Source organism: Rutidosis leptorrhynchoides, chromosome 6 (genome assembly GCF_046630445.1).
Source record: "Rutidosis leptorrhynchoides isolate AG116_Rl617_1_P2 chromosome 6, CSIRO_AGI_Rlap_v1, whole genome shotgun sequence".
NCBI classification, from domain to species: Eukaryota; Viridiplantae; Streptophyta; class Magnoliopsida; order Asterales; family Asteraceae; genus Rutidosis; species Rutidosis leptorrhynchoides.
Genome location: NC_092338.1, coordinates 299177982 through 299196140, shown reverse-complemented (window position 1 = coordinate 299196140; position 18159 = coordinate 299177982). Strand labels below are relative to the sequence as shown.

The 18159-nt window shown below is 34.6% G+C and overlaps 3 protein-coding genes across 3 annotated transcripts; all 3 read left to right on the top strand.

Annotated features, from left to right (window-relative positions):
* The first annotated feature begins 238 nt into the window (after positions 1-238).
* Positions 239-6004, top strand: LOC139854583 (F-box/kelch-repeat protein At3g23880-like). Its single transcript, XM_071843881.1, has 7 exons — positions 239-262; positions 1192-1819; positions 4168-4626; positions 4744-4850; positions 5411-5446; positions 5813-5875; positions 5993-6004. Exons 1-7 carry the CDS (start codon positions 239-241, stop codon positions 6002-6004), a joined length of 1329 nt encoding a protein of 442 aa, XP_071699982.1.
* Positions 6005-6407: 403 nt separating this feature from the next.
* On the top strand, positions 6408-7519 carry LOC139854580 (uncharacterized). The gene is made up of 2 exons (XM_071843879.1): positions 6408-6597; positions 7326-7519. The coding sequence occupies exons 1-2, from the start codon at positions 6408-6410 to the stop codon at positions 7517-7519; spliced, it is 384 nt and encodes a 127-aa protein (XP_071699980.1).
* An 8167-nt stretch (positions 7520-15686) lies between these two features.
* On the top strand, positions 15687-16085 carry LOC139854579 (uncharacterized). The gene has a single exon (XM_071843878.1). The coding sequence runs from the start codon at positions 15687-15689 to the stop codon at positions 16083-16085; it is 399 nt and encodes a 132-aa protein (XP_071699979.1).
* Positions 16086-18159: the final 2074 nt, after the last annotated feature.

The following is an 18159-nucleotide window of genomic DNA, read 5'->3' as shown; positions in this document are numbered from 1 at the left end:
AATTAACAAAGTTAAGTTACATTTTATAAAATTGGTTTTATAAAATAATGTAAGCATAACTAATAAAATGGAATTTTATAAGATTGATTTTATAAACTTTATACATGATTTATATAATAGAAATTTATAAAATATGTTTTATAAAATTTAATTTTATAAAGCTATTTTATATGATGGAAGTTTATATAAATTATGTCTTATAAAATCAAATGCTATAAAATCTATTTTATAAAAGAATATGGGAGTGGCATTGGAGACACAAGTAAGCATGCTTTTAGTGTGTTACTTCCCATGTGCATGTGAATAATAACCAAGACTCATTTGGTTCAAGAAATGCATTAAAAATACATCAAGTTTTGCTACAAAAAAACTGAACCCTTCCTTCTTTCTTTGCTGATTCTGGCCGAATTATTAAGGGGAAGGAGAAGGGTTCTCAAGTTTTTTTTAGAAGCTCCTTTCAAGTGTTCAATAAAATCCTAACCAAAGCTAGGGTGTTGGTGATAAGTTTGGGGTATTATCCCTTGAGGTTTCACCATTAGAAGCTAGCATTCATCATCATTTTATTGTTGCTGCTGGCCGAAATTTCCAGCACAAGGAAGTGGGTTTCAAGCTAGATTTACAAGGGTGTAGAGGTTACAAAGTCTAGCTAACTTGGGGGTGGTATTGGAGGATCAAAAGCTTGAAGTTCTACACTCTTGTTCATCATCCTACTACCATTTTGGACAGCCCTTAAACTTAGTTTAAGGAGGTATAAACTCTATCCTTTCTTGTTAATTAGTAAGCATAATATTCACAACTTGATCCAAGAAGGGATTTAACTTTAATTGGTTTAAAGATAACAAGTTAAAATTGTTACTAACATGCTTCCGCTTTGATTATGTTTCTTAAATGGTTTTAAGACTTTCAAACTTGTTAAATCCCAACAATTTCAACATTTACATTGACTTAATACTATACATATTATTAAACTAAACTGTTTCGTTTAAATATATTCGTAGTTTTATGGGTCATTTTACTGCTATATTAATAAACCCTTATAGTTAGAAAATTTCAAATTGTACATCTGTGCTAAAATAAAATACACACACGACACGCTGATCCTATTTTTCCCCAAAATCATTCAAAAAAAAAAACCTAAAATGACACTCGAAGACGAACATAATCAACAACAAACAAAAATAATCAAAACAGCGGAATCATCGAAAGCATCCGAAGAAACTCATCGTCGAAATTCTAACGAGACTTCCGGTTGAATCGCTGTTACGATGTAAGTCAGTCTGCAAATCATGGTGTTCTATAATTTCCGATCCTCTTTTCGTCAAATCACATCTTAAATTATCAAGTAACCGCAATAATTACGCTAATCATCGAATAATTTTCAGAAATGTGTCTAGAATAAACGTTAAGACTTGTAACCTTTATAATGTGTTGTATGATAAACCCATCAATGCTATAGAGCTCGATTATCCATTAAAACACCTGCAGAAATCGGTTTCGATAGTCGGTTCTTGTAACGGATTGTTATGTATACGTGTTGAATATGATACATTGTTTATTTGGAACCCTAGTACAAGACGATCGAATAAGTTGCCGAAATGCAATTTTGAACCTCGTTCTAACTGGTTCATGTCGTATGGTTTCAGGTATGATAGGTTGACTGATGATTATAAAGTTGTTGGGATGCCGTGTTTGACTGTAAATGCAGTGAAGCATTATACACAAGTCAAGATATATTCACTAAAAACAGGAAATTGGAAGAATGTTGGTGACTTTCCTCATAGGACTTTATTGAATGATGAAGGGAAGTTTTCGAATGGAGCAATTCATGTTGGAAAATTACGGTCTCACTAATTCCCACCACCCAGCCCAACAATAATAGTAAAAAGAAATAAGAACAATACACAACACAAGATTTAACGTGGAAACTCCAAAACAGGAGAAAAACCACCGGCCCCCAAAGAGAGAAATACACTATATCACAAATTGTTACAATGATATAGACGACTCTCTTAAGCCAACTACACTCTCCAAAATATTTAACTAATACAACTCTCAAACAAGGGTAATAAAGAAAGAAATAATCAAATACTTAAAGTGTATTGATTGGTGCAATTTGGAAGTAATCTCATGGCCTCCTTTTATAGCCAAGGAGTTTACCTCCAACTTCACTCTTCTACCAATGTGGGACAAAACTCTGTTTTTCCTTCTAACCAAAATATAACTAACAAATCTCCACCTTTTGGATAGAAGAAAATAATCATGCTTCCACATTGCAAAGATAACCGATGTAGACGCTTCCACGACGACAACTTCAAGATCCTCATCTTCATGCCGTTGACATTATTATCTCCCAAGAGACAAAACTTGCATCTTTACCGAACATTGTCTAAACCGACAATCATTATCATCACAGACAATCATAACTCTTACCAAGAATTATCATACTCCACCATTAAGAGTATAGCACTTAGAATATCACATTCCAAGTATTTCACCTCGGCACATGTTGTTGAATAACCAGCTGAAACTTTATGGTGCAACTTCCTGTTTGGCTTTCCCTGGAAGTTTCATCAGCTACAACATCAGTTTTCACCACACAACCTGCATCAATGCCAAACCAATGCCCATGTGCAATTATGTAACCGCTAACGAACATCCCTTTCCATGGTGGCGCGGACACACCATGAGGATGGTGCGACTTCAGAGGAATTCGTCACTCTCCGTAACAACGGAGACAATGTTAGCGTCTTTGGAGCCAATTATCGGATTAGCTCCACCTGGACAATTAACCCTTACATGCCCAGTCTTCCCGCACCTCCAGCATACCAGATTCTTCCCAGAGTTTCTCTTTCGCCTATCTGAACACAACACTATCGTATCTCCTGATGACGAGACCCCGTTACCTTCCAGTCTTTTCTCCTCGGATAGGAGCTTGCTAGTAACGTCTTTAAACTTCAGAGTTTTTTTCCCATACATCAAAATAGGTTTCATGTGTTCATAAGATGATGACAAAGATAATATCAACCTCAAAGCTTTATCTTCATCATCTACTTTAACTCCAATAGCTTCAAGTCCCGAAACAATACCATTCAAAATGCTCAAATGATCTGAAATCTTTGAACCTTCATCCATACGCAGAGTATGAAATTGTTCTTTAAGACACAACCGATTTGAGATGCCCTTGCCCTGATACAACTGCTCTAGTTTAATCCAAAGCTCATTTTCCGTTGATAAACCGTGCACATTTGCAAGCACGTTCTTTGCAAGACACAAACGAATCGCACTTGCTGCCCTCAAATCCATATCATCCCATTCTTCTTCATCGAACTTACTACTAGAATCACTGCCGGGAACAAAGGTGGGTTTACCTTTCAATGCCTTGTGTAACCCAGACTGAATCAACACATCCTTGACTTGAACCTGCCATAAGCTAAAATTGATCATCCCATCAAATTTCTCTACATCAAACCTCATTGGACTGAACTTCGTCATCGTATCCGTAACCTATAAACAACACTTTCTCTGATTTTGCTCACGTTTCGAATAGCCAAAAGATGTAGCAGGTAGCCAGGACCATTTAAATCGGAAATCCACAACTCGCCACTAACAAATCCAACTATTACTACGAATCAGAAAAAATATTGTCTAACCAGATACCCTATACGATCAATAGAACTCGTTTCTGATGTGGACGATCCACTCCCGTGGCAACCACAGAGCATACTCCGACTCCTATAACCGAGACCCCCGTCAAACCTGACGCTCTGATACCAGTTGTTGGGAAATTACGGTTTCACTAATTCCCACCACCCAGCCCAACAATAATAGTAAAAAGAAATAAGAACAATACACAACACAAGATTTAACGTGGAAACTCCAAAACATGAGAAAAATCACCGGCCTCCAAAGAGAGAAATACACTATATCACAAATTGTTACAATGATATAGATGTCTCTCTTAAGCCAACTACACTCTCCAAAATATTTAACTAATACAACTCTCAAACAAGTGTAAGAAAGAAAGAAATAATCAAATACTTAAAGTGTATTGATTGGTGCAATTTGAAAGTAATCTCATGGCCTCCTTTTATAGCCAAGGAGTTTAACTCCAACTTCACTCTTCTACCAATATGGGACAAAACTTCCTTCTAACCAAAATATAACTAACAATTCATTGGGCTGGGAGGCGTTATCTCGGGTCATTGCATTCGTGGACCATAGTTTCAGTTGGTTTAGGGAACGAGTCGTATGGTGAAGTTCCGCAACCTGTGCATGATGAAGGGTATACAAATTTGACCTTGGGTGTTTTGGAAGAAAAGTTGTGTGTGGTTTGTGATTATCGTGGAAAATGTGCAGATGTATGGGTGATGAAGGTTTACGGTGAGCAATATTCTTGGACTAAATTGGTTTCTGTTCCGTATCTGACTGACCCTGATCGTTATCGGTATTCGGTGCCTTTGTGTGTTTCAAATGATGGAAAAGTTTTGTTGAAATTTGGATCAAAATTGGTTGTGTATGGTTCAAAGAATAGTTTGCTCTTGGAGATTCAGAACTTTGGTACATGTCATGAAACGTTCACTTTTGTTGAGAGTTTGGTTTCACCCGATTCACCTTCAGGCCTCGGAGGTAACTAATAATGATGCATGTCAAGGCAAACTTGGTGTGGAGCTGCTTGTGCGTGTCCATGTTTTTCTCTTAAAATAAGAAGCTGTTAATTTTCTTGACTTATATGTTTTTCGCTAGATGGTTCTTTTTCTTTTGGTAACAAACTTGACTTTTATGCTTGTGCGTTTCTAGATGATGTTTTAGCTTTGTTTTGTCAAATATTGTATGCAAATTATGTTAAGTGTGTATCTTGGTTATAAATAAATTATCAAACTCACTGTCATTTTCAACTTTTTACTATGAGAATTCACATGAATATCCTATCGACAGTCCTTTTAGCTATCGTTAACATTGGTAAGTGTATTGTGTATTTTACATAGTGGTTAATATTAAAATCCCATATTTGCTACGGACTACTACAATATTAACCTTGTAATGATGTATGTATTTGTTTCTGTGTCGATGATGAACTTGGTATGTTGATTTTGTTAATTTAAATCACTCCCAGTTTTTGACTAAATTGTTGGTTTTACACCTTGATAACGCATTAATGTGTAATGACTCTTAAAAGGTGCATAACATCTAAAGTAAGGTGAATGATCAGAAACATCATAATCATTCGTTATCAACAAGATAGTTAGAAACAGTTGAATGAGTGTAGTAATTAACATTTATCAGTATATATACGTAGTATCAAGAAAACATTTCAGGCATATTTAGCACATAAAAAACTTTGACATCCTATATTTGCTCACACTTAAAATGTTGACATCCTGTTATGGGTTTTCAAATTTTCCAATTATAGGGCAAAGCTAGAGGTGAGGCTGATAATAAGGATGCAGTAATGGGTGTAAATAAAGGACTTATTGACCCAATAATATCTTTCTTTCTTTTTTCTCAACTTTTTTTCTTTTTTTTTCTGATATTGTCAAATTATATTCGTCATCCTTAATCCTCAGTTTCATATGATTTTCAGATTATTAGGGTTACCAATGGATGTTTGTTAATAGATTTAGTGTGAAATATATGCATATTGATTTACATTTACGGAGAGGTATATCCTCTTACCCATAAAACTTCTGTTCCGGCTAGTGTTCTTAGCTCATACAGGTGCTTATATGCTTATTAGAGATGTAGACTTGGTACAATCAATAGGTTAAAAATAGAACATTTGGGTAACAAATACAACCTTATGATTCTAATACAGGTCAATACAGCCCGTCAGATTTTTGCTCCAGTATTGTATTTGCAGACTAAACTTGGTTTTAAGGTTTTTCTTTCAAATTTTGGGTTGAGTGTCTACTATAAAATTTTACTGATATTGTATATTTCGAACTAAAAAGGTTTATACGTGTATCAAACTTTCAATTTTCGTTACTGTATGCAGATAGCCTCTTAGACCATATACAAGGCGCGTCAGATTGAGTTCGTCAGTCCATGTGGCGAATCTGACGGAAACTGACGGCCGTTAATGGGGCGTCAGTTTCCGTTAAATAGGGGCGTTAGTTAGGACTTCGACGGAAAAAAAATTTCGTTAGATCGGCGTGTCTAAATGTGATTGGGCCACGTTTTCATGTCATGTAGAACGGCTATAATGCCGCTAGACTTTATTTTATTTTATTTTTTGTTTTTTTAATATATAATTTATATATATAAATACCTCATCTCCCACCCATTTTATACCTAACAAATCAACATTTTCTCTCAATTTTTATACATATAATCTAAATATTATGGCATCCTTTTTACTTGGATCCGATTCTGATTCGGAGGATCTTTAAATTATCCAACTTATTCAAGAAATGGACGAAGAATCTGAAGTCGAGTATGTGCCTCGTATTCCTAGAGTTCGAACTTACATTCCCAGAGATCGTGAGTCAGCTGCGGAACGATTGTTTAACGATTACTTTGCCGAGCCACCAATTTTTCCGGCAAAGAAATTTAAACGTCGTTTTCGTATGAGAATAAATTTATTCCTCCGAATTGCGCAAGGTATATCATCATTTGCTAACTCTATGTATAATGTTCCCGAGCATTTTGATTTTTTTTATAGAACGTCGAGATGCTACCGGTAGGCCGTCGTTTACTATTTTTTAAAAATGTACGTCGGCTATACGTCAATTGGCGTATGGAACCGCCCCCGATTTGTTCGATGAATATTTACATATGAGTGAGCAAACATCAATACATGCTTTCGTGTGGTATATATACATCGATGTGTGTGTCTGTGTGGGTGCGTATATGTATATGTAAATGTATATGTATATATCTTGTTTGTCTGTATGTCTACCTGAAATTAAATGGTTATGTGCACTATTTTATTCATGCTCTTTGCCCTACTGTTGTGCATTACTGCTATATGTGTCCCCTTTATGGTTACTGTGTATGGTTGCTTCTTGCTAGGCGCTCATTACTCGTACAGGTACGTATCATTTGCCCTGTCTATTTCGTTCTTATGAGCTCTTCGGGCCGGGGGTCCTTTAGGAAGCAATCTCTTTTGCGCTAGAGTAGAGGGAGGGACGACCTTATCTAGGCGCGGGTTCTATACCCGCGGGTGGAGTAGTGACTTCCTTCTAATCTAGGGTACGAGGAATGATTGTCTACACTCACCTCCCCCATACCCCACTTTCGTTGGATTGGGTAATGTTGTTGTTGTTGTTGTTGTTGTTGTAAATGTATTATCGATTTATATAAAAGTCGATACATGAGATCTCCCACAGCAACCGATGTTGCACGCTTATATAGTGCACACGAGGAGAAGCATGGGTTCAGGGGTATGCTGGGTAGTATCAATTGCATGCATTGGGAGTGGAAGAATTGTCCCGTAGCACATAAAGGTCAATATACTAGGGGTGATCACAAGAAACCCACAATTATGCTTGAAGCTGTGGCTTCATATGATTTGTGGATATGACATGCTTTTTTCGGGATGGCAGGTTCCAACAATGACATAAATGTTTTGAATCTGTAACGTCCTCCCAATAGGGTCTGGAAGGAACGTCACTAATATCAAAGACATACCAACATATTATAATAAACGAGAACAATACTAAATGATGAATTTAACTTTAATGAGTACGCAGCGGAAAATGAAATGTCGTTACAATGACAGGAATAACAATATCGTAAATGTTCACATGCAGAAGTAATAAATGCGATATCTCTTGATCCTATGTCCAAGTAGCATCACATAAGCAGTAAGTATAAGAGCTTGAATCAAACAGCACCTGAGACAAAACATGCTAAAGTGTCAACCAAAAAGGTTGAGTGAAGTTCATAGGTTTAACAAAAAGTTTGTCGTTGTTTTAGACCACAAGATTTAGTTTGTAAAGCTGATCTCCCGCAGGATCAAAAAGTTATACCAATGCGTGATATTTAGACTAAACGTTCAAGTTTTGCCCCATGACAAGTTGTGTCTGTCCTTGTCGGTTTAATTTCATTATTAAGTAATACAATGACTTGGTCAAATGTATCGGGGACGTTACTCCCGATAGGCCTACCCCCAATAATTAAGCATGCCGCAGCAATTAAAAATATCACTGTAGGGACTTAGTCGGACATAGCTGGGTATAGCATAGTTTTAACAGTTGGTACTGATATTTAGACTAGACTTTCAAGTTTGCCCCGTGACAAGTTATCGTTCATACTTGTCGGTTGGGGACTTGCTGGTCATAGCCCAACATATCACAGTTTAGTAGTTTGGTACTTATGTCTAAGTTGTAAAATGTAAAAACAGCATGTGTCTCACCCCAAAAGTAAGTAAGTTTTCTAGCAATAAAGAGGGGCTATGAATTCACCTTAGTAAGTAGAGAGAGTTATTCCTCGGAATAAAGAGTTGAACGAGTGAGCAGGAAAGTCAACCTATTGACATTTAAGAGTAGTTAAGTGTTTTGCCCATGTTTAAGTTTAAGTATGTGTTTAAGTATAGTTTGTTTTACTAAGTTTCTATTCCTAGTAAGTTACTATTTTTATAAAGTTTCCATTTTTAGAAAGTTTCTTATTTTACTAAGTTTCTATGACTAGAGAGTTTCTACTTTTATCAGTGTTTTCCATTTTAGGATACTTGCCATATTAGATAAGCTTCCAATCACCCCTTTCCCTTCGAATGGCTAATTTAGATCTAGGGGCTTGAGCCATAGGACCCTTTAAATCGGAAATCCAAACCCTCTGCCTAGAATCTCATAGAAATCATTCGTCAAGAAAGTTCGAAGATCTATACATCTCTAATACATATCCCAAAATATTTTTATGTTACAATATAAGTAGTAGGTTATAGGTGCTAGTAATAGTAATAGTGTATACATGTTATTTATTTTATTTTTAATTGCATATAATTTATAACATTATTTACATATTTCGGTAAAAATAATAACCGAAGTAAAAAGTAAAAAGTAAAAAAAATAAAAAGTAAGAAAAGAATACTTACTAGTAGTAATTCTTCAAAGAGAGAATGAGAGAAATTTTGGTGTGAGTTTGAATGAGAAATGAGGGGTATTTATACTTGAAAAAATTAGTTAAAAAGAATAAAATAATTAAAAGAAAAAGAAATATTTAATTCTTAATGGGATTTTAAAATTAAAAAGTATTAAATGTTAGGTCATGGGATAATGCACAAAATAAAATAATAAAAGTAGTTTTTTCATTAAAATTTTTAATTAAAAAGTAATTTATTTATTTATTTATTTATTTATTTATTTTTTATTTATTTTAAGGATTTTTTTTATGTAAATAAACAAATTTATTTAATGTTTTTCCAAGAATATTTGTCAATAATATTTTATTTTTATTTTTTTTATTTAATTAATAAATACAAATTTTGCATAAAAATAATAAATAATTCGGTATTTTGTATTTTTAATAATAATTATGATTTTAATTATTAAACTATAGCTTTAGTAAGTTTGTAAATATTATTACATTTATATATAATTGGATTTATTATTTAGTTAAATATATATTACATTAACTAAATAATAAAAGTGATACAAAGTTTATATACTTAGTTAAATTATGTCAAATTATATAAATTAATAATATATTATTTATTTAAGCGTACATTGTTGACTAAAAATTACTATTCGGTCAATATTTAATTGTATATAACAACCCTTAATACATATAGTCAGACATATAACCCTAGGGTTAACTCAGAAATTTAGAAGTCGAAAAGTGAGGGTTGTTACAGTACCTCCCCGTTAATAAAAATTTCGTCCTGAAGTTTTAGGTAGACTTCTCGGATGCATCAGCGGTTGAGAAGAGATGGGGATATTTCTGTTTCATTTGGTCTTCACGTTCCCAGGTATACTCGGGGCCACGTCGTGAATTCCAACAGATCTTAACAATAGGTATGGTGCTTTGTTTTAAGCGTTTAGCAGATCCGTCCATGACTTCTACGGGTTCCTCTATGAAGTGCATTTTATCATCAATGCGAATGTCATCTAAAGGAATAACGAGAGTGTCATCAGCGAGACACTTTTTAAGATTCGAGACATGAAATACGTCGTGTACGCTGCTAAGTTCAGCAGGTAATTCTAATCGATAAGCCACGGGTCCGATCCTTTCAGTAATTTTGAAGGGTCCAACAAAACGCGGACTTAGTTTGCTTCGTTTACTAAAACGAACGACGCCTTTCCAAGGGGATACTTTCAACATGACTTTGTCACCAACTTGGAATTCCAAATCTTTCCGACCTTTATTAGCATAGCTCTTCTGTCGGCTGCGGGCAGTTTCTATTCGTTTCTTAATCTGAACTATCTTTTCGGTTGTCTCGTGTATGATTTCAGGACCAGTTAACTGTCTGTCCTCTAATTCATCCCAGCACAGTGGGGATCTACATTTTCGTCCGTATAAGGCCTCAAAAGGTGCAGCCTTAATACTTGAGTGCTAACTATTATTGTAAGAGAATTCAACCAAAGGCAAATGTCTATCCCAGCCTTTACCGAAGTCGATAACACAAGCGCGAAGCATATCTTCCAATGTTTGAATGGTTCGTTCACTTTGACCATCGGTTTGCGGATGATAAGCAGTAATCATGTCGAGTTGAGTTCCAAGAGCAGTTTGTAAGGATTTCCAGAATCTGGAAGTGAATCTACTGTCGCGATCGGATATGATTGATATAGGAACACCATGACGAGAGACAATTTCTTTGATATACAGTTGTGACAATCTCTCCATCTTGTCGGTCTCCTTGATCGGTAAGAAATGAGCAGATTTAGTAAGATGGTCTACTATGACCCATATAGTATCATTGCCACTAGAAGTCTTGGGCAATTTAGTAATAAAGTCCATAGCGATACATTCCCACTTCCACTGCGGAATATCGGGTTGTGTCAACAGACCAGAATGCTTTTGATGTTCAGCCTTGACTTTCAAACAAGTGAGACACTTACTAACATAAGTAGCAATGTCGGCTTTCATATTAGGCCACCGGTAGAATTCCTTCACATCGTGGTACATCTTACTGGAACCCGGATGAATAGAATACCTAGTCTTATGCGCTTCATCCAAGACTAGTTCACGGAGATTACCGAAGCGAGGAACCCAAATTCTGTTGCCAAAGTACCGTGTACCATTAGCTTTCACTTGGAGTTGGTTTTCAAAACCGATAGGTCCTTCACCTTCGATAATTGTTGGTTTAATAGCTTCTAATTGAGCTTCACAGATTCATGAGATAAGATTCGATTTGATTTTCAGATTCAGAGCATGAACACGTTTAATATCGTCTTTTCAACTAAGGGCATCGGCAACTACATTCGCCTTGCCAGGATGATATTTCAGTTCACAGTGATAATCGTTCAATAACTCGAGCCATCGGCTTTGCCTCATATTCAGCTATTTTTGATCAAAGATGTGTCGAAGACTTTTATGGTCAGTGTACACCGTAAACTGGGTACCATATAGATAATGTCTCCATATCTTTAATGCAAATACCACGGCACCTAACTCAAGGTCATGTGTGGTATAGTTCTCCTCGTGTTTCTTCAACTTTCTAGATGCGTAGGCAATAACATTTTCACGTTGCATTAAAACACAACCAAAGCCTTGCTTTGAGGCATCGCAGTAAGCAAAAAATCGTCAGTACCTTCAAGTAAAGATAGAATCGGGGTTGTGGTTAACTTCTCCTTCAGAATCTTGAAAGCAGATTCCTGTTCTTCGGACCACTCAAATTTCTTCCCTTTTTGTGTTAGCTTCGTAACAGGTTTAGCAAGAAGTGAAAAATCCTTTATAAATCGACGATAGTAACCGGCAAGTCCCAAAAATTGGCGAATATGCTTCGCAGTCTTTGGTATCTCCCAGTTCTGAATAGCAGTGATTTTAGCAGGATCAACATGTATTCCTCTTCTATCAACAACATGTCCAAGAAATTGTACGGTTTTGAGCCAAAACTCGCACTTAGAGAATTTAGCATAAAGTTGTTCCTTTCGTAAGAGTTCAAGAATCATACGCAAATGTTGCTAATGTTCTTTCTCACTCTTGGAATAGATCAAGATGTCATCAATGAATACAATGACGAATTTATCGAGATAGGGTTTGCAAACACGGTTCATAAGATCTATGAACACAGCAGGAGCATTGGTCAAACCAAAAGGCATGACACAGAATTCATAGTGCCCATAACGAGTGCGAAAAGCAGTCTTAGGAATATCGGATTCCTTGACTTGGAGTTGGTGATAACCAGATCTCAAATCAATCTTTGAATAGACGTTTGACCCTTGAAGTTGGTCGAATAGATCATCAATACGCGGCAACGGATAACGGTTTTTGATAGTAAGCTTGTTAAGTTCGCGATAATCTATACACATCCTTAACGTACCATCTTTCTTCTTAACAAACAGAATAGGAGCTCCCCATGGGGACGAGCTAGGACGAATGAAACCTTTATCCAATAGTTCTTGGAGCTGGTTGGAAAGTTCCTTCATCTCGGAGGGTGCTAAACGATACGGCGCTTTAGCAATAGGAGCAGCACCAGGAGTTAAATCAATTTGAAATTCAACTTGTCGAGGAGGTGGAAGACCAGGAAGATCTTCGAGAAACACATCGGGAAAGTCTTTAACCACAGGTACATCTTCAATACGCTTCTCTTTCGATTCAATCATCTTAACGTGAGCTAGAATAGCTGGATAACCTTTCATAAGGTATTTGCGAGTTTTAATACAGGAGATGATATTGAGATTGGAACACTCTTTTCACCTTGAATGATGAGAGTCTCTCCAATTCCCAATGGAACATGAACAGTTTTACCGTAACACATGATAGCAGCATGTGATGGACGTAACTAATCCATTCCGACTACAACGTCAAAACTTCCTAGTTCGACCGGCAAAAGGTCTATCTTAAATTCCTTATCGGCTAAGATTATGTTGCAGTTTTTATAGATTTTATCGACTTGCATGATTTTTCCATTGGCTACTTCTACTAGTCGTTTAGTTTCTAAGGGTTGAGGCTTTTCAGTGAATAAAGTGTAAAATTCACTAGACACATAACTTCTGTCGGCTTGAAAAGAGTTATTTTGTTCGCTTGATGAAAATTAGACATTCTAACATTAGGAAAGAGACTTTGATTAGCATTTTAAGCCAAGATTATCAAAGCAAGGTTGTTAAGATTATAAGGTAATCCTAAGTGCTTTAAGTCTAAGGCAGGAAAGATTATAGTTTCCTAGATTGCTAAGACACCCTAGCTAACAGATAAGGCACACACAAAAATGCAATCCTGGTTCTCTATAACAGCCCGGTTATGCTCTGATACCAATCTGTAACGTCCTCCCAATAGGGTCTGGAAGGAACGTCACTAATATCAAAGACATACCAACATATTATAATAAACGAGAACAATACTAAATGATGAATTTAACTTTAATGAGTACGCAGCGGAAAATGAAATGTCGTTACAATGACAGGAATAACAATATCGTAAATGTTCACATGCAGAAGTAATAAATGCGATATCTCTTGATCCTATGTCCAAGTAGCATCACATAAGCAGTAAGTATAAGAGCTTGAATCAAACAGCACCTGAGACAAAACATGCTATAGTGTCAACCAAAAAGGTTGAGTGAAGTTCATAGGTTTAACAAAAAGTTTGTCGTTGTTTTAGACCACAAGATTTAGTTTGTAAAGTTGATCTCCCGCAGGATAAAAAATTATGCCAATGCGTGATATTTAGACTAAACGTTCAAGTTTTGCCCGATGACAAGTTGTGTCTGTCCTTGTCGGTTTAATTTCATTATTAAGTAATACAATGACTTGGTCAAATGTATCGGGGACGTTACTCCCGATAGGCCTACCCCCAATAATTAAGCATGCCGCAGCAATTAAAAATATCACTGTAGGGACTTAGTCGGACATAGCCGGGTATAGCATAGTTTTAACAGTTGGTACTGATATTTAGACTAGACTTTCAAGTTTGCCCCGTGACAAGTTATCGTTCATACTTGTCGGTTGGGGACTTGCTGGTCATAGCCCAACATATCACAGTTTAGTAGTTTGGTACTTATGTCTAAGTTGTAAAAAGTAAAAACAGCATGTGTCTCACTCCAAAAGTAAGTAAGTTTGCTAGCAATAAAGAGGGGCTATGAATTCACCTTAGTAAGTAGAGAGAGTTATTCCTCGGAATAAAGAGTTGAACGAGTGAGCAGGAAAGTCAACCTATTGACATTTAAGAGTAGTTAAGTGTTTTGCCCATGTTTAAGTTTAAGTATGTGTTTAAGTATAGTTTGTTTTACTAAGTTTCTATTCCTAGTAAGTTACTATTTTTATAAAGTTTCCATTTTTAGAAAGTTTCTTATTTTACTAAGTTTCTATGACTAGAGAGTTTCTACTTTTATCAGTGTTTTCCATTTTAGGATACTTGCCGTATTAGATAAGCTTCCAATCACTCCTTTCCCTTCGAATGGCTAATTTAGATCTAGGGGCTTGAGCCATAGGACCCTTTAAATCGGAAATCCAAACCCTCTGCCTAGAATCTCATAGAAACCATTCGTCAAGAAAGTTCGAAGATCTATACATCTCTAATACATATCCCAAAATGTTTTTATGTTACAATATAAGTAGTAGGTTATAGGTGCTAGTAATAGTAATAGTGTATACATATTATTTATTTTATTTTTAATTGCATATAATTTATAACATTATTTACATATTTCGGTAAAAATAATAACCGAAGTAAAAAGTAAAAAGTAAAAAGTAAAAAAAATAAAAAGTAAGAAAAGAATACTTACTAGTAGTAATTCTTCAAAGAGAGAATGAGAGAAATTTTGGTGTGAGTTTGAATGAGAAATGAGGGGTATTTATACTTGAAAAAATTAGGTAAAAAGAATAAAATAATTAAAAGAAAAAGAAATATTTAATTCTTAATGGGATTTTAAAATTAAAAAGTATTAAATGTTAGGTCATGGGATAATGCACAAAATAAAATAATAAAAGTAGTTTTTTCATTAAAATTTTTAATTAAAAAGTAATTTATTTATTTATTTTTTTTATATTTATTTTAAGGATTTTTTTTTATGTAAATAAACAAATTTATTTAATGTTTTTCCAAGAATATTTGTCAATAATATTTTATTTTTATTTTTTTATTTAATTAATAAATACAAATTTTGCATAAAAATAATAAATAATTCGGTATATTGTATTTTTAATAATAATTATGATTTTAATTATTAAACTATAGCTTTAGTAAGTTTGTAAATATTATTACATTTATATATAATTGGATTTATTATATAGTTAAATATATATTACATTAACTAAATAATAAAAGTGATACAAAGTTTATATACTTAGTTAAATTATGTCAAATTATATAAATTAATAATATATTATTTATTTAAGCGTATATTGTTGACTAAAAATTACTATTCGGTCAATATTTAATTGTATATAACAACCCTTAATACATATAGTCAGACATATAACCCTAGGGTTAATTCAGAAATTTAGAAGTCGAAAAGTGAGGGTTGTTACAGAATCAGTCTCCTCTTTTTGATGCATTAAAGACGGGAAGAGCTCCACCCGCACCAATACACCAAATGTTACTACCTTGCCGATGGTATATATCCCAAGTGGGCGACACTTATCAAAGGAATGTCGTGTCCCACAGATGATCTAGGGATTAAGTTCACAAGATTTCAAGCTAGTGCCCGAAAGGACATAGAACGGGCTTTTGGGGTTCTTCAAGGCCGGTTTCATATTTTAAGTCTACCTTCACGCGCAATGCAAGTAAACAAGATGCGCAGAGTAATGGAATGTTGTCTCATTTTACATAATATGATATTAAAAGACAATGATTTTGCGCTATGTAAATGGGAAGAACGATTTATAACTGAGCAAAGGGCGAATCGTGCACAACGAGTAAGGAATAGAGGACGAGATCAAGACATTATCCGAAGAGAAATAAGGGATAGAGATGTGCACCACCAACTTACCGATGATTTAGTCGAGCATATATGGAATCTTCCGGCTTCTTTTCGAACTACGAATTAGTTTTACCTTATGTTATCTTTTTTAAGTATTTTTAATTCCTTTGTATTTTTTTTATTTTTTTAAGTATTTTTTTTTTCATTTGTAGTTTGTATTTTTTTTTTTATTAATGAATTTTCTATTTTAATTTTTATTAAGCAATATGTTAGAAATAAAGAAAATGTAAAAAATAATAAATTGGTGGACCCTACTGAAAACTGACACAAAAAACTGACCGTGACTGTTAAAAAAGGTCAGAAACTGACCCTGTTGACTTACAGACAGTTTGCGCTTTTTTGGCAAAAAGCGCAAAAACTGCCTGTGACGTCAGCGTCACCATTAGAAATGGTCTTATATAACTATTATTAATATTAACTAGTTATATAACTAACATGGTTAGGGGCGGACTTGCTTTGTATTCACTGACAGGCTACCAGTAAAATAAACGACGTAGTGTAATTATTATTATTATTATTATTATTATTATTATTATTATTATTATTATTATTATTATTATTTATTATTATTATTATTATTATTATTATTATTACTACTTTTTTTTTTTTTTTTGTGTTTTAACTAGTGATACCATTAGATAATGTAATTTTTTGTGTGTGACAGTATTGAATAGTATAAAATTTTTTTGAAGTTTTAATTAGTGACACTCGTGACTACGGTTCCTAGATTCACCACTGAAAATCGTTGTTGTGCGAAACACATGGTATTGTAGTGTGGCTACTTATACGTCTGTCATGTCAGCAAAACATTCGTTTATCAACATACAATTCCAATGGCGTAAATTTTGATACATAAAACATAAATTATCAAGTTCGCAAACATAAAACAGATTTCTTGTAAAGACGTAAAGTTCAATAACTTTTTAGATACTCTGAACCCGATATTTTTGTACTAGTAGAACGGGTGCATTTTTGACCCGTTTCATATCAAGCTAAAAAATTTAAGTTGCCAATCGAACCAAATTGCAAACTTGGGTTCTGATGCGTTCCATATGGAACTCAATTTACAAGCTTGTTAACATTTGTTCATCAATAGGGTACTAGTGGCAATCAGGTTAATTACACGGTTATTCTTTCTATCGTAGAGATTACAGTTTACAGAACCCGAATTTTGATGTAATGTGGTTATGGACTATATCCATCGCATGTGAAATATGGTTTGCCTTCTCCTGGTTTGTTAAATCAGTTACCAAAGCTAAACCCTATAAATCGAGCAACCGATTTAGTGGCTCTAGTTACAGCAAACACCATTTTGTATTCCTTTTGAGAAGTCAATCGTGACTTTATTCTTTTCTCTGTAACTTTCTTTGTTAAAAGACGAAGTGATGCATAAAATATGTTCTTTACAATTGCAATTTTTTTAAAACTTGCATCTTTAGATCTGTGTGTTGATTATTATAATTGTAGTTCACAATTAAATTGTTAGAATCAACCACCATCCACTTATATTGAACGAGATATTAGTGGTTTATACTGAACCAAAAATTGCTCAAAAGTTCAATTCAGAAACGTCATCTATGATTTTAAAATACTTAAAGGTTGTCGAGACTACACTTAAAGTTTATCTATGTTGCTACAAATAAAAAACTAATAATGACACAATCAAATAAACATTACAAATTAGAGTCTATTAAAACAAGTTTTCTTGTTATGACCACTTCCACCACAAATACGACATTTCAGTCCTGGACTTGTTTCACCAGTATTAGGGTCATCCATATCATTATGTATACGTCGTTCACGTCTCCTTCCTCTATACGTAATTAGTCTCGATGAATTGGCATGAATGATCCGAGTTGGATCTTGCCAATATGGTTAGTCTCTAAGTGGAATAAATGATTCTTTATATTGATCTCTTCACATGGTAGTTGTGTAATTGCTACTGATCATCCCACCTTAACATCCAAAAGTCCACATACAACAATGACATTGGCACATGAAAATCTTTGGTATTGCCATCTTCCACATGAGCACTTTCGCTCACTATAAGTGACAGTGAATCCAGTCCCCCCATCGTCGGCTTTCTCATAAGATGAGTGGGCCTTGTACACACACTGATTGACATCATTGGGTGTTATTCG

Excerpts from the sequence above, each read along its gene's own strand:
- LOC139854583 (XM_071843881.1), top strand. The coding sequence starts at position 239 with ATGGGAGTGGCATTGGAGACACAA. Across the intron at positions 4,851-5,410 it reads ATGCAAATTATGTTAAGTGT|GGCAAAGCTAGAGGTGAGGC; the intron begins GTATCTTGGTTA and ends TTCCAATTATAG. Across the intron at positions 5,447-5,812 it reads AGGCTGATAATAAGGATGCA|GTCAATACAGCCCGTCAGAT; the intron begins GTAATGGGTGTA and ends ATTCTAATACAG.
- LOC139854580 (XM_071843879.1), top strand. The coding sequence starts at position 6,408 with ATGGACGAAGAATCTGAAGTCGAGTATGTGCCTCGTATTCCTAGAGTT. Across the intron at positions 6,598-7,325 it reads ATTCCTCCGAATTGCGCAAG|CAACCGATGTTGCACGCTTA; the intron begins GTATATCATCAT and ends GATCTCCCACAG.
- LOC139854579 (XM_071843878.1), top strand. The coding sequence starts at position 15,687 with ATGTCGTGTCCCACAGATGATCTAGGGATTAAGTTCACAAGATTTCAA.